General features: G+C 42.2%; 1 protein-coding gene across 2 annotated transcripts in view; it reads left to right on the plus strand.

Annotated features, from left to right (window-relative positions):
• LOC133966144 (protein bicaudal C homolog 1-like) overlaps positions 1-17,000 on the plus strand; it is a 58,019-nt gene that overhangs the window by 8,737 nt on the left and 32,282 nt on the right. For both annotated transcript variants that reach the window (XM_062400915.1, XM_062400916.1), the window contains exon 2: positions 8,694-8,740. In XM_062400915.1, coding sequence (XP_062256899.1) covers positions 8,694-8,740 — 47 coding nt within the window. The remainder of the gene's footprint in view (positions 1-8,693; positions 8,741-17,000) is intronic.

Raw genomic sequence — 17,000 nt, forward strand, 5'->3', positions numbered from 1 at the left:
CAGGCGTTCGTCTCTGTCTGCCAGAGAGCAACATCTGGCACTCGGGGATTGTATTTGATAGCACAGTTACTTGGCAACACTGCAGGAGTTGAGAAGGAGGCGCTCTTAAGTACTGAGGTGACTTCTGCTCGACACAGAAATACATTGACAGGTGTTCAATTTTATGGGAGATAAGTTCTTTACCAGAAGCTGTGAGTGCTTGTGGTTTCGAAGCGTCAAGTTATATTCTTCAGGATTTCAGTCCAGTGTCACCCGCAGTCACTGGTGGGAGCAGATTGAGTTTATTACTAGCGTACACGCAGTGAAAGCTGTTTTCCCAGGAATGCAGCAAAAGAGACAGTTTTATCTGTTTTTAGTGCAACCGTAAAAACTCCATCCATCCATTATCTATACCGCTTATCCTTTGGGGGGCTAGAGGCATTTCCAGCTGATACTGAGCAAGAGGAGTGTTCACCCTGGACAGGTCCGCAGGATATCGCAGGGCCGACAAACAACCATACACGCTCATGTTCACACTCAAGCATGGGAAGTTTCCAATTAACACCATCACCAGTCTTTGGATTGTGGGAGGAAGTAACCAGATAAAACCCACACAGACATGGCACGAACATGCAAACTTGTTGTGATCCGATTTTTATTTTTGCAAAGTTAAACATCGTTCACAGTGAGACTGTATTACATTCTGTATCCCTGGATTTCCATTGGTTGGCAATTTTAATCTTGAGGGAAATGACTGACTCTGCCACAATCAATAAAAAGCTACCATATATAGGTTAATACAGAACATAGAAGTAAATACAGAACATATAAAAACATCAAATGCTTGTGTATAATTACAAAATATAGCCAACTGTATTCGATTTCCTATAATGTAAAGGGGCAGTAAAATATCATGTGTTAAGAATCCTGCCGTCTCTTTCGATCAGAAATCATCCGTGTTAGGTGAATCTTGAGAAACATCTCACATAATAAATAAATAGCATAACAACAGTTCGGTTTCAAAAGCAGGATTTGTAGTAGGAGGAAAATCACAAAATGTATATAGCCTCCAGTTTTTCTAACAACAAAGTTAAAGAAGTTGCTGTTGAAAGCTCAACATGCTTCTCTGGCAGTGTTGATCTGAAAGGGCACATGAGGTAGACTGCTGCTCCTGCTGTATATGTGTCCTGCTCCAATCCTTACTTGGTGATTAGCTGCCAACAGTTGAAGTGCTTCTCAAGATGCCAACTTGCCCAAAGTTTTCCAGAGCAGCTCACAGCGAGACGGAAGTTCATAACATATCATTTAATTTCACATCTCTGCAAGGACTCAGCGTCAGATCTGGATTGACGTGCTGGTTGCAGTGTGATAAAGTACTATTAAAAAAACTCTCAACAGAACTTAAACCAATCAACTGCTCTCCCTGAATGAGTGTATATGATAGTAATGAGTAAAACTATAAATTGATTCTAATTCAGCTTTTAAGCCAAATTGATTGTATAACTTTTACTTTTTACATCATCACTGGAATTTTCATTGTAATTTCAATATAGGATAATCAGGTTTAATCAGAATCAGAAGGTATTTATTGCCAAGTAGGTTTACACCTACCTGGAATTTGCTCTGGTTATTGGTGCATACAATGAACATAAAAACACAATAAATACAACACACATAAGAAAAACAATGTATATAAAATAAAATATACAAAAGATCAAAGATATAAAAAGTAAAGTGAAATGCAAAATGCAAAATTGCCAAGTAGGTTAATATATACAAGGAATTTGCTGTGGTGTGTTTGGCCAAGTGGGCATCTGTGGCACCATCTTAGCTTTTTTTCAGGGAAATTGAGAAAAAAAAAAAGGGACATTTTGCAGATTAATTTAGAAACTTTGTTATGAAATGGTGCAAAGTAAAAAAAACGTTGTAATCCAGGTTGAAAAATGGTGCTGTCTTTGTCGGGCCTGCTGCCGATCCAGTGAAACTACACAGAGCACTGAGCACGGTTTCTTACCTAATGAGCTTGTTGCAACACATGTGTTTTCATGTTTTGCTTGCGGCTCCCTGAGGCTTCCATGTTGAATCAGCTGTGAGCTGCTGCCTGCACTGGAGGGAGGGACGTCGGAGAGCTGGTGCCCACCCGCTCTTTAAAGATATCTAAGGGAAATGTCCTTTTTTTTTTTCTTCAATGTACTAGTAGATGTCATCTTTGTGTGTATGTGTGTGTAAGGGGTGGGTCAAAATTCTGGCTTTAATACTAATCTGTCTCCCTTCAGAGGACTGACATGTCGACCGTTTCGTAGATTAAGGTTGTCATTTGTTATGAAATCCTATCCAGGGGGAAATAGACTTCAAATGCCTGCGTAGACGTTTTTCGGTGAAATGTCCCACGTCTCACCTTAAGTCCTTGTGTGGTTATTGCCAGCACAGAGGCTTTTGTCTGAGCAGCCCTGCAGTTTGGAGATTTAGCTGGTGCCTCCGGGCTCTTTTGCTTTTTGTAATCTAAATCCTCCCGTCTTCGTCGAGAACCTTCGACCCGAAAGATTTCGCTCAATAATTCTGGGACAGCACGAATCTCTTTGCAGCCAGGTGCACAAACTTTCATTATTTGATCGGTTTTTTGAATGACTTTTTCCAGAAATAAGTGGATATTGGTTTACATGTGAGCCATGAGGTATTTTCCCTTGTGTTATTATAAAAGTCATTGTGGATCAGCCAATTCTAATTTGGCTTTTGTTAAACTGCGCCTCACTCTCAAGCGTTCCATTGTACCAGGTGAAGGGCAGAAACTCAAACACGCTGATAGTGAAAACATCCGTATCAAAAATGTCCTTATTGGATTTATTCAATTTAAACTTCTATTGTTTGTTTGATTGTTGTGTGTGGATTGAAGCCAGGGCTGCAGAAATCTGCGCTATTTACATTCCTCCAGTGTCAAAACAGCGGAATCTCCCAGAAAGTCAAGTCCCTCTGCAAAATAATGGATACCAGACCCGGTCACATCTGCCAACATCCAGTCCTCTAAGCTTTTCCACTGTAACGTCTCTCACTCTTCTTTTTTAAGTGTGACAGTGATTAGAAACATCAAATACTGAAAACTAAAGGATCTCATTAACTGTGTTTATGCGATTAATATATAAACGTTCCATGTTAAAAAAAAATAAAAAAGAGGACAGAATTGATTGCGACACGTGATCAAAGCTCAGGGGTCTTGTGTCGTGGTTCAGCTGTGATGCCTTTACAATCTGCTGCGCTGGGAGGGAGGAGCGCTGCAATGTCCTCGTGTAACCTGCTTGAAGAGAACAACACCATCGGGCCATTCGAGAACTCGTGAAACAAATGAAGCGAATCGGCTTTGATGCAACTCAAAGCTACTAAACTCTGAAAAACGAACTTTAACCGAAGAGTATTCTGTTCAACTCCTCGTCCAATCATTCCATCGATTTGACTTATGGAAGGCCTATAATTTACACCCGGGCTTGTTGGTTGGCAGACAAAGAAGTGGGGTTTCTGGGCTATTTAAGTAATGAGGCATGAGCTATGCGTTCTTGTGGTAAAATGCCTGTCAATACTTTTAGGAAGGGGGCAAAGACAAATGTAAAAGATCTCCCCGCTCTGCTTCTCCTCCTTCTGATCTTATGTCGTTGGCAAGCACGATCTACAAGTAAACAGAGACGTCTTGTAGAAGAGAACGTCAATTTGTTGACCGCCGTATTTGAGTTTGGTGTTTTCCGGCATTGAAAAGTTTGCCAGTCAGCAGCCATCTCCATAGTGCTGTGTCAGCGCTGGAGAACGGCTTGGCTGCACCCAGTATCCTTCTGCTTTAGGAAGGGGAAAAAAACACACAATCTGACTTGTGTTTCTTTTTTTAATCACAGTCGTCTTAGGTGGCATGGATCCAGGGACTACTGCTGCAAAGTAGCGACAATCCCTTTTTTTAAAATGGCTTCGGAAATGCCTCAAAAGCGGAATGTTGCGTGACGGCGGGTTTCACATGTGCACTGAGAACTTCCTGTAGCAGAGGTGATGTTGAAAATGGAAACAGGCTGGAGGTGGAAGGGGAGAAGAATGATTCCTGAAAATAGAGGCCCAATGGGTGAGTCCAACTAGTCAGCAGCTGAAATCTGAGTGCACCGTTAAATCTCACAGTAACTTTAACAGCAGTGATCAAGACGTGTATTCAACGTGCAGTTTTAATGACCTAGCGCAGTGTTGAAGTCGGTGTTTAAACGGATTAGAGTGGCTTCTTGAACTTTTAGCACTCCACTTAATCATTGCAGCATTACCATCATTACCCACAAATAACTCCACCACTGACAGTTTGGGTGGGAGTCAGTTGTGTTACGCTAGTCAGGATTAATGCAGCCCCGAGCAGCGGATCCAACTGACACAAATTTAAGTGGCAGCACTTGTAGCAACTCATCAGACTTTGGAAAACTTCCTCTAGAGGAGATTTACACAACTTTTTTTCTTTTTACGCAGTAGTTGTCCCCAAGATCTTTTAAACAGACTTTCATGTGTTAAGTTCCTCTTTAACGTTTGACAATCTACACAACTGATGTAGCTCTGATTTTCTGGCCCTCGCACTGGATGACAACATCTTCATTGTTAACATCACTCAAATGAATGAGCACAACACTAAAACCATCTATTCAGAGGTCATGAACCGAGAGTAGTGCTTTGGCTTACGACTTTTATCTGCTCTCTAAGAAGCTCTGGTAGCTGCAAATGCCTTAAGCAGCCATTTCCTTTAAGAGCAGATTCAAGTTAAAACAGTAACTTGTGTGTTTTTAGGAATTTGTTTGTTTTCCTTATTGCAGATTTAGATGTTTTATATCTCCGAGCTCATTGGTCGCCTCCTGGCTGCACCTCTCCTATCTCCATTCTGGGTTCTCCCATGATCGGTTTACACAGCACACATGTTCCAATAGGATGTTTTGCTCTCCGCACATGGCTCATATTTTCACTCATGTTCAGATTCCTTTCAGCACCCTGCGCTCACATGCCACAGATTAGGCTGCATTGTTTGTCTCAGTCTTCGGTTGCTGTGAGGTTAATAACCAAACACACTGTATAGGTTAGTTGTGTCTCTAAATCATGTCAAGGCCTCGTTTGACCTTCGTGTTTGACTCTGAACATGTAAGACAGTAAGATTCTGAACTGCTGACACAGGACCGCTGCTAATACATCTTTGACTTTGTGTTTTGGAGAAGGTGAGACTGGATTACAGATGCTCCTGATACAGATTCTGAAACCTGGACTTTGCATATCAGGTCATTATGGAGAACTGATCCAGAACCTATGTGTAATGATTGCTATCATTGTTGAATGTGCTGTTACTGGTGTTATTATTGGCACCACCCCCCCCGAAACTCAGGTCTTGCTCACAGTACACATGGCCATTTAACTTGTGGAACATTCCACAGGGAAATCTTTGCCAAATTGCTGACATTTTATTCAGATCTGGTTAATGTTGCTCTCCTGCACACCACTTACTCTTCTTCACAGCTCTAATAGCAGTACCTGCGAGTGGCAATAAAGTGCAACTGCAGCTTTGGTGTGACGAAGAACTGATTTCTGGGAAAAGAAAATGTCTGTTTTATCTGGCTGAAACGTATTCACTGTTTATCAGACCGGTGCGTAGATTTGCATACTAGCCGATGTCCAACCCAAAATCTTTGGCAGTATTGGAGGTGTTTTGGATCCTGGTATTGGAAAATGTCTAAGCTGCATGTACGGAAACTCGTTGTCATGAATTAATACTATGAAAATCATATTCCATTCGGCACAGTTGGGTTGAGGCTGAAACGGAATAAAAAGTGTCATTGAAGTAGAGTTAAAACGAGCAGTTGGTGGTGTTTGGTGTGTAATTACTTGATCTGACTGTCGCACATCTCTGCTGTAGCTACACACCTTGTGTCACTGACACCATCTACACAACTCAGACTATTCAGATGGTCTTCTTCTTTTATGCATGCAATGTATTATTCAAAGAGAAAACATCTGTTACACATCCATGACAGTTCTAGTTGAACATTTAAGCAATACACAATGATCAAAGGAGTTTAGCATCATTACCAAGGAGAATGTCCTCATGCTAATTGCTTATAAGTGGCAAATTTAATTAGTTGGCCAAGTACCCGGTTGCATTCATTTGCCACTGAGACTTTACTTTACCTTTGGGATCTATTATTGGTTATTTAATGAAAGACTAGAAACCACTGAGAAAAACAGCCACTGACCTGCTTCTACTAAACTGTCTCAGCAGACTAATGTGTGGGGGGGGGAGAGAGAGAGAGAGTCAGACTGTTGGATGTTACTGCTCGTCTTTTTTTGTTTGTCTTAGTTCTTACAGGAAACGTTTCCAGTAACCCGGTCTTTCATAATCTTGGATAACTGCAGGCCACCTAGGAACTGAGAGCTCCTGTCACAGCTGTTCCTCACAAAACTAAACAGTGCCTGGGCCGATAATATTTATTTTCAGTGTTAGTTAATCTAAGTCTTTTTTTAAATAAGTTATCCTGTAAATTTCACAAATGATGGCAAGTCCCCCGACTAAATCCCTCAGCTCTAAATCTCAAACCTCCAGTTATTGAGTGTGGGCAGCGGCGATCAAGTGGGTTTTTATATTTATTTACACATTACAGCCAATAAATTGTCATATTCGTCAAAAAGAATTGTCTGGAATAACAAAATGGAATTGTACTATAGTAAACTTGTTTCGGCGATGGTCCTAACTCCTCTCTGAGACATGTGTCAGTGTTGTTTGGCGAGCCGCACGTCATTTCCACTGTCTTCATCATTCTCTGCCTGTTCTGTCATCAGATTATCCACAGGCTGCGTCACTGAGAGCATCAGCCACTTGGTAACACTGCTGTGACTTTAAACAAATCCTGGCGGCTCTGGAAGCTGCACAACAAGTGTCAGAACTTCTTTTCGCAACTTTATTTCATCATCTGTGACAGTATCCATCTGTTGATGTTGCTCTCTATGTCGATTTCTGTCACTGAAACTGTGTTTCCAGAGTAGGTGGTGTGTTTAAGACATGGACCTGCAGTAATTGGATGTGTCACAGGTTTACTTTGTGGGTAAAAACACTGAGTTGGACATTGTCCTGTTTAAATTGAGTCCATGCAGATTAAGCGGGATAAGAATGACTGAAGGGTGATAGTTGGTGGTTGGAATATTTCTTTTACCGCTTTGAGAAAACAGATTTTAGAATCCTGTGAAACTATCGTGTTTCTCTGCGTTGGACGTCAGTCTCTAAAGTATGTCTATTTTGAATTTCCTTCAAATCATTATTTATCAGCTGAGTGCTGAGCTGAGCAGTTTTACGTACACAAATCGCTGTTTCAGCCAAGTCAGGCCACTCCCCATGTGTTCGCCTGTTGACTGGGCAGCCTGCATGAGTACACGTGTTCAATTTGATAACTTCAGCAGAAACCTCCAGTTGGAAATGAAACTGCTCAGCGATGGTTTTCATTTTCTGTGTTTCTCCTTTGAAATGTCGTGTTGGCAATAATGACAATGTTTTTCACACCCAAGTTTAAAATGGTGACCGTCCTTCAGAGGTGCCATTATATATTCTTTCTAAGGGCAAAGAATATTGACATTGTTGATCATAACAGGGCGTTCACAACAATTTAAATGACAACATACCTAATCATTTTCTGCCCTTCACAGTTTCCTAAAGCCCAAAGGGACATTTTCAGATTGGGTGGAACAGCAATCTAAACAATAGCAAACTACAAAGATACTGAATTTACTTGAATTAATTGTATAAAAAGTCGGTTGATAATTGAATAAAATCAAAACAGTCTCTGAATGTTCAGTCGACCCACTGACGGATCAATCACTCAGCGGGACTTTTTCTTTAAGCTCTCATAACACTTTTACGACTGAACTGTTTAACCCGGATCGACTAGTCCTGACCCTGATTTGCAGCAGATCCATCCTGGACAATGCTGGCTGTTATGCGTCATTAAACCTCTCCTGTTCTCCCAAATGACAGAGGAACATGAGAGTTCTTCTTGGAGAGCAGAGATGTATTTTGCATCAACAGAGCCGCCCGCAACTTGAAGGATTTGCAGATGTGTCTCAGTGACTACAGGCCCCGACTGTCTTTGGTCGGGGGCCCTGGGTTTCCATCCAGCTCACTGTATCAGCTGCGGGTAGCGTTTCTTGGCTTTTTCACCTGTTTGGGAAAACTACTTTAAAACACCAGGGCTCTCTCTAAGTGCTTATTTAGTTTGCAGGTTGTTCACAAGTTTTCATATACTGTGGTTCCCAAGGCCGGCAGCGCACAGTGTGCTGACAGACGGATTTCAAACGTGCGAACGCCTCTTTGGAAGAAGTGTGAAACCGGCACCATTGGACTTTAGTGCGGTACGAAATATTCCATTAACTGCTTCTGTAATACGCCCAAACATTTTCACTGTATCCATCAATTTGTTACACGGAAGCTGAGTCCAATCTCTAGGATTATAGAAAATGACTTGGAGAATTGAACGCCGTTACTGCAAATGAGCAGCGCGAGTTCCGGTGCCAAATACAATATCCAGAGAAACTGAGAGCCGCTGTGAGTGCGAGTGAAGATACTGTGACACTCTGAGGTGACCAGATAATCAGTGTGTGATTTGGCTGTGTCAACTTTACACTGGGTACTCGGAAGGGATATTTATTTCTTCTCTTTCTCCGTCTCTCTCTCTCTACAGCTGCCACAGAGGGGAGAGTCAACGGCGGGGAGGATTTCTTCCAGAAGGTGAGTTTGTGTGTCGTCTGCGTTTGGGACGCGTTTGCTTTGTCTTCCTCGTTTCTTTTGCTCCAGCCCACCGAGCAGCGCTTCTCTCCCTCTCCCTCTCTCTCGCTCCCTCTCCCTCTCTCTCTCTCTGTCTGTAAGACTGCAGATGTCGGGTGCTCCTCCGGTCACTCGTACCGACAAATCCAAACAAACAAAGTCAATAGAACGAAAGTGACGTGAAGTCACTCCGGGGCTCTGATCCTATAACACAGCTGACACAACACACTGAGCCCCCCCCCCCCCCCCCCCCCTTCTCTTACATAATGCACCATAGTAAACCAGATCATCTCTGCCGTTTAATAGGAGAGGGCAGTTAAACACAGGCTTGACCGGGACAGAACTGCCTCATCGACTTTGTCACTCATTAAATTAGTTAATGTGATAAAGGTTCATTACATGCAGTGAAACAAGGATCCGCCTAAGTGATTTTAAATAGTGTCGAATGGGAATTCTTTGTTCAGTGTGTGACCTTGTTGGTTTTTACGGTAATTTTGAATTAATGATCTTTAATGCAAGTTGTAACTACAAGGGTTTTTATTATGGTTAACCCGAATAAAGCCTCTTTATGTCTTTAATAAAGAAATTCTATATGAATCTTGCAGCTATGCGTTTCCTGAAGTTCGATTTTCCTGTCCTGATCATGGCTGATAAAGATCAACTTTATTAAACAATAAACATGTGTGTGAAAAATTCCCCAATAACTCAAAAAAGTGCTGCTTCAAATTCTTTACACAACTCCAACTACTTTCGATTTTCTACTCTTTTAGCCAAAATCTCCGTCTACTCCTTTGTTTAAAGAAATATCTCCGTCCAGTTTTGCAAAATATCTTCATGAATGTTATTACTGCAGGTGTACCAAGGAGCACCAGTACACCTTGGTACACCTGCACACATTCTTCAAGGTAGGTCGGTCAGTTGTTGGAAACTTTGCTCTTGTTCCTCTGAGGCCGTCTCAGTGTTTTCTCTCACTTCTTGTTCTCCTCGTCACTGAAGATGGTTCCTTATGACTCTGTGTTTGGGTCGTTGTCGTGCTGCAGTATAAATTTTGGCCGCCCTCATGGCGTGTGATGGATAAGAATCCAAATTTCATGAAATCTACTTTTCAAAGGGCCATTTGTATCCATCTGAAAATAATTAATCTTGGTAAAATTCTTATTCCAGATTCTGTAACTCTGATCTTGAGACAGTTCATTGTATTTCTGAAGCAAAATCTGACCACAGTTGGCTTCATTATTAGGAAAAACAGACATTAAGGGCTTTGGAGAGAGAACATGTCTTATGATTTGGCAAATAAATTATTCTGATACACCCCATTGGAATCATTTAAACCCTAGTGTGTGTGTGTGTGTGTGAGAGTACTGTCATGATAAATGAAGTAACGTACTGAAATGAATCAGAAAATAATGAAAACGGTCACATTTCAATCATCACAGTCGTGTATTAGCGTAAACGGAGTTTTATAAGCGTGGAGGTATCTCTGTTAATCATGTGGTTTCCTTTAAGTGTCCGAAGTGGATTTGTTTATGTTTCCTGAGAATGTTTAAGTCCCTCTATAGCATGTTAATGGGCTGTAATGAAATAAATGATGGACGGCGGTTTGGTTTAGCATTCCCCTTTTGTCTATTTTCCGTATTTGGTTTTGGAGGTTAGGAAGCTCGAGTTAAATGTCAAAGAAGGAGGCAATTTAACTGTCCCTGAAGCAGTTTAAAAAAAAAACTAGTAATACAAACCAGGCGCCTTGAGATTCTTCTGCATGGAATTTTAACAAGAGCTATAGATATACTGAAGCTGTGTCTCCACCTCCTTTGGTTTGGATGTAACTGTAAAGTTTAGATGTTCAATGAAGGTGTGAAGCCTGACAAAATATTGCTGCTGGCGCATCAAGTTTTGCTGGTCATGATTTTTTTTGTTTTTGTTTTAGGTCCCTGCCTTAAATTTTGTCACAGTTCAAAGAGTCGGTGGTTAGCAAAGGATATATGGACAATTATGAATTTAGTGTGCGGCTGTTTGGGTTGGCAGGCTGGAGGAGGAGTACATTCATGTTTTTACTGTAGCTTTTCCATTTGGATATATACAAGGTAGGGTCCCTCTTGATAGCGTGATCACCATACATGCCCAATTAAAGCCAGGAAAATAAACCCTGACCGGTATTGTTGAAAGAATATGGATGAGGTATGTGTGTGTGTGTCTGTGTGTCGAATACCTTGAAGTTGATGAAAATGGAAATTCCTAGTTGTACCGCTTCCTGCCTGTCCAACACACCCATGTACCACACACACACACACGCTTGGACTAATAAAGAACACACGTAGCAACGCTCTCCCTCATGTGAGACGGCGTTTGCTCATTTCTGACGCACTCTTGTGAACAAAGCCGTTGGAATGAGACTAAATGTTTTTACTTGTTTGCCATTAAAGCATGAAATAGGCTGTTTTATTTCAAATTTGCCCTTTTTAAAGATATTTTTATATCTCACAATAACTTATCTGTGATTTGCTCCTTGATTACCACTGTGATTTTAACAGCTAGTAAGAGGTTGCAGTTGTGTTAGGGGGATTTCATATTTGTGTCCCTAGATACTGATGTAAAGACAATAAAAGGTATAGCTGAAGTAAAAGTTTATGGGACATCCAGCTGTTGTGTGTGTGTGTTGTCACCCCCCCCATTTCTTTATAGTAATTTCTATTCTATTTCTTATTTAAAAATAGTTGAGTTATATCGTCTGAAAGGATTTCCCCTGTATTTCAAAAAGCACAGAGCCTGAATCATATTTCCTGGGCAGTTGTTTTTCTCCTCAGTCGAAACTAGAGGTGAACCAACGGCCACAAGCCGGAGACCTCATGATTGTAGCGATGACTCTCCCTCATGAGAGGAGCCATGTGGTGATTTCTGATGCACGTGCACTCTAGACTTTGGGAATTAGGCTTGGTCGTTTCCTCAGCAGTGAGAATTAGAGTTCAGTCTGTGACGAAAGCAACATGAGATGATCCGCCCCCGCACTTTCTCCCCTGTTGCTCCCTCTTTCTCAGAGTCTGCCGAACTTCCTCCCCGTCCAAAGAAACATTTTTGTAATAGAGCGCAAACAGTCCTCCCTCTTCACGCAGTCAGTTAAGAAGTATAAAGGAAGACATGATGGCGTGGGACCACAGGAGGGTGCCACAGCTGGGATATTAGCCATGTGCACGGCCCTGCTGCTCACATGGGGCAATCTCACCAGCTTCATGCCCCTCTTTCTTTCCCATCTGTGGTTTAGTCTCAAATAATCAGTCTCATGTTTTCCCACCCGCTCTCCCCTCATTGCTGCTCCTCCCTCCTGCTGTTTTTAATGTGATTGCATCATTTCACTCCATCACACCACAAGTGTGTCATTGTTATCAGTCTGTTAAACGGGGATTTCTCCACAAATTGAATGCTTGATTGTTGAACAGAAGGAAAAAACGTGTCAGTGGACTGTTTTTGCAGTGAGACTGTGAACTGTCGCAGCATTGAAACCAGGACACTGACCAATTAGCTGTTTGGAGAGCTGTGCAGAAATTGAGCCGTGGGACAGCGAGGAGCTGGGGAAGCTCGGGCTGGTTGAGGCGATAACCGCAGAAGAGCTCGGAGTGGCTTTGTGTTGAGAGACTCCTTTGAACCCCTATAGTCACTTCATCCCTCTTCCATGGCTCCTTCCCGGGAGTTGTGGTTTGCATGAATCGAGCCAGACATGACATGTAAGTGCCAGCGCACTCTGATCTCAGGCCAGGCATAATTCATTTGATTTGGTTTTATAGTATTTGCACATCTCGCGTTTCTGGGTGTTGAAAGAAAGAAAAAGGTTTGAATATTTGGTTGACAGAAAATTGTGCGATGTTGAAACAACAAGGTCCTTATGAGCGCCATCGAAGCAAACTATAGAAACTAGAATGACACTCGGTTCAGTGCATTAATGCCATCAGGGCACAAAAGACACCTTACATTTAGACTGAAAGACTTTTTGTACATAATTTGTTGAAATCCTCTTCAGGTCCTGACAGCCATCAATAGTAATGTTGTCTAAAAGAAAACATCTGGTGTTTGTGGCTCTCGTAGGATTGTGATAAACACGACCAATCGTTTCATTTTATACTGTATGAACTGGTTGGTCGGAGTACCTGTCTGTCACTAACTGACCCGCCTGCCCGAGCTCTCCCTGTGCACGAGTCTTCTGCTGAGGAGGCGTTCTCGTGTTTTGGGGGCGTAGCTATGCCGAGGCGGTGGCTAGGAGGGGGTGGGATGTATCTGCTGCATTTCTTTTCAAAGTGAAGCCTGCTTTAGTTATAAATCTTGGATTACCAACCCTAGATTCAAATATGCCCATTTTCTTTTTCATCAAGAGCCATGAATAATTCTCTGGGAAAAAATCTAAAATCTTGCAAAGTGGAAAAAAATCCTGGATCCACACAAAAATGTTCTGTCTTGTTCCATCTTTCCACCAAGTTTCATGAAATTTGCGTAATCCTGCTGACAACAAACCAAAAGTTACTTGGACGGGGATGAAACTCTTTGATTCAAATGTTGATGTGAAGGAGAAACTTTCTGCAGATGTTGTAATTTGAGTTTCTCCTCTATAACCGTATGTTGGCATTAGACCCGAGGTGTAATGGGGCTTTACCTGCTGCAAGTTAGCACCCGGATTGTTAACATGAACTCCGTTATGACTGAGTCTCAGGAGGTTGGTCCAGTCTGAGCTGACAGCCTTCAGCTCTTTTGTTCCCTCAGTCGGCCTTTACCCCCCCCCCACCACCACCACCACCACCACCCCAACATCCCTTGGTGCCCCCTCCCAATCACACACACACACACATGCACACTTACACATTCCAGCTGAATAAACAGCTGCACCGTCCCAGCGCGGCCCAGGAAACATACCTCCGCCATGCTGATTGCTGCTTTTCTACGTACATACAGAGTCACGTGTGTTCAGCACATGTGCCGTCTTTCAGGACTTCACTGTTTGGTTTCACCCGCGCGCCTCCGTGCACCAGCTGCGGACCTCGTAAGAGCCAATCATCACGTCAAAGTCGTGCCATGGAACTGATCAGAACCGTCGTCATTTATGTATTTATTCTTTTCAGCCTGGGTGGGGCAGGGGGGAGAGGAACACTAAATGCGTAGGTAACTTAATTTGCGCACATATCGTGACCCATTGGAGAGGTATTTGCTCGCTCCTTCGTCAAAATAAACGGCCTCAACCCTTTTAAAATGGTGTGTGGTCTGTTCGAAATCAGTCCCATCTGCAGGACGCTGCCAAGAACAGCAACACTGGACAGGAAACAGGTCTCTCCGAACAAAGCCCTTTAGAGAAAAAGTTGATGAGGCATAGGCCATATAGTTTGATAATTCAAGGAAAGTATGATCGGAGTCACCTGATATTCTCACTGTTTCCATCATCAGCATTTACTGGGTTTGTTTGGTGTTAAATGTTTTTACATGGCTGGTAAATAAACAGGTCTATCTTTCCTTTCTCATTTTTATTTGGATCTCTGTTCTCCTCTGTAATTCCTTCAACCTCGGAGTCACAGTCATGTTTTACTTCTTTCCGTTTTAATCTGTTTTCCAAGAGACAGATTTTTAAGAACAAAAGCCAAACAAAACAAAAAGTTGGAGGCAGACTTGGAGGATTTTGTCCTTATCACAGAGAACAGAATGTTTTAATGTGGCTCGTGACACGTCCAGCTGTTGGTGTGAACATGTGACTTCAGTCGATGAAGGAAAATTGTTTTGACGTATTAGTGAATTAATGTCTCTCCTCACATAACCAAACGATGGTGAAATGGTAGATTCTACAGGCCTGTGCCTCTGGCTGCTAACACAGAAATCATCAGATGTTGGTTTGACGGCTGAAATTCATTGCGTGTAAGAGTGAGAGACTGATGATGATGGTGCAGCAGGTTTCTAGTTGAGGGGGGGGATGATTGGTGAGAACTATGCTTGGCTTCGTCACTCTAATGATACCATAGAAGAAGAATTTACTAAATTAGCCAAGATCATCAGAAAGGAATTCTCCTTTATTTCCACAGCACAGAATGATAATCAGATTTATTCTAGTTTTGTTATTTTGATTCAAGCTGGAATCAAACAGCACAACCAGGAGACGTAATAAGAAGTGAGGATGTTTCTGTGTTTAGGTAATAATGATAACAACCAAAGGAATTCAGTGATGAGCCAAGAGCTGAGGAGGGAGAAGGAAGAATCTCACAGAAAAACACTCTGGTTACACGAATGTGTTTTGCAATTATTTTGTTGGTTGTGTTTTTGTGAGCAACTTAAGATTCTCTCACTGCAAAAGTTCTTCCATCTGGTTGTGATAAATCTAAAGAAGCTTTGAAACAGTTACACTCCTGAGTCCAGGTTTTATTTTGGTTTTCTAGTAACAGAGGTTCCTCAGGCTGCTGCTCATCACGGCTGTTCACTTTCACCTCGGCCAAGGAGGTTATGTTTATTTCTGTTTGTTTTGATTTTAAGCAGGATTACACAGCAAGTAATACTTAACAAGGGGAGGGGGGGGCAGATCCTCGAATATTTTCCTCAACTTTGCAAAATTTTAACAATTTTTATTGTTTCTCAGAATAATAATAAAAAACAATGAAATGAACGTGTTTACAAGTGTTGGCAATTTGGTTCAGATCCATATAAAAATGTGGATCAAGTAGATTTAGATGTGGTTTTGTAAGGGGACCGCTGGGCCTTGGTGGAGGTCTGTGCTCTACTCTGTGCCATTCTAGTTATGTGATGTAATTTGTTCATAGGGCCCTTTTTATTGGCTAAAACCAACCGCTTCACAAAGAAACTAATTGGTGTATAAAACAAATTCAGCAAAAACATGTTCTCAAACAACAAATTTAAAGCTCAAGTAAAAGCAGGTGAGTCCAAGTAAAGAAATCCCAGAGTGATCCGTCCTGACTTCCTCAGGCAGATGGTTCCAGAGCCTTCAGGCCTCAACTGCCACTGCCCCGTCCACTTTTTATAGGATTTCAGAGAAAAGCATTGAGGCTTGAAAGGGCTTCCAGTCAACCATCATGGACTGTGTGTAGCTAGCCGCAGAGCTGTCTCTGTGCTGTACAGGTGTGTGTGTGTGTGTGTGTGAGAGAGACTGGCAGTGGATTCGCTGTCAGGTTTTGTTTTAAACGATGCCAAACAGACTGTGCTACTTCCACAACAGCATATGGAGGAGTTTAAGCACTTCCCTTTTTTGATTTGTGCACCGGTTCCTGTCGCTGCACAGGCTGTTGTTTCTGTACATTTTTTGGCAAGGAACAAGAGCTGAGATAATTCAAACATATTGGTGAAAAAAATGAAAAGGCTGCGAGCTGCTGCTGCAGTGTTAATAAAACTAATAAATAATCTTCATAGGAAGCACTTATGGCTCTTAATGCACCTCCTCTCACGTTTGAGTTACACCATGAGGCTTATTGTGTTAATGCACCGGACCTCCAAGGAATACAAAGAGGTAGCTCATGTAATGGGTCGAGGGAATCCTCATGAGCATGATCACGTGGCTTCGAGAACTTTTGAGAGCTTTTGAGAAATTCATATTCTGAAAGCACAAACCCCTGGAAAGAACCAAAACAAACAAAAGACCACAGGGCCTTTGTGAAAAACAAGGATAGTGCACGTTGAGGACATTATGAGACACGGCCTCCCTCCCTTCTTAAGGTTGGATGGTGTTTTTCCTCTTGTGTTTTCTTCCCCCTTCATATTTTTTTCAAGGGGTTTGTTTGTCGGTTTGCAGCCAGAAAACCAAGCGATGTAAGTTTTCCTCTGGGTTGAGAAGAGGAGCAGGTGATCGGCGGAAAGACTTGTCCTGATTGGACCGTTGACAGCATCTTCACCGGCACCTTGCACCGGCAGCACTTTGCTTTTTTTTTCCACTTCAGGACACATGCTCCTGGTTACGATGACTAGACTTGTCAAAAGGCTCTCACGTTAATTGCAGTTGGCACTTTTCACATGTTCCGAAGCCAAGTGTACTCCTCTGACTTCTCCGGGCTCCATATCGTATGAAGAAGTCTCTGTGCCACTTTTCATCGTGTAAAGCTTTTCTTTGTTGCTGCCGCTCGCTGCTAATAACTTGTTTCATATGTTCTCGCTAGCACGGGCGAATCTGTGAATAGTTCCCTACACTTCATGCAAATCCAAAGCCACATTAAGGCGCTGAGGAAAAACAAAACTTCTAATTCCAATATAACGATGAGTGCCC

Source organism: Platichthys flesus, chromosome 12, assembly GCF_949316205.1.
Source record: "Platichthys flesus chromosome 12, fPlaFle2.1, whole genome shotgun sequence".
Lineage (NCBI taxonomy): Eukaryota > Metazoa > Chordata > Actinopteri > Pleuronectiformes > Pleuronectidae > Platichthys > Platichthys flesus.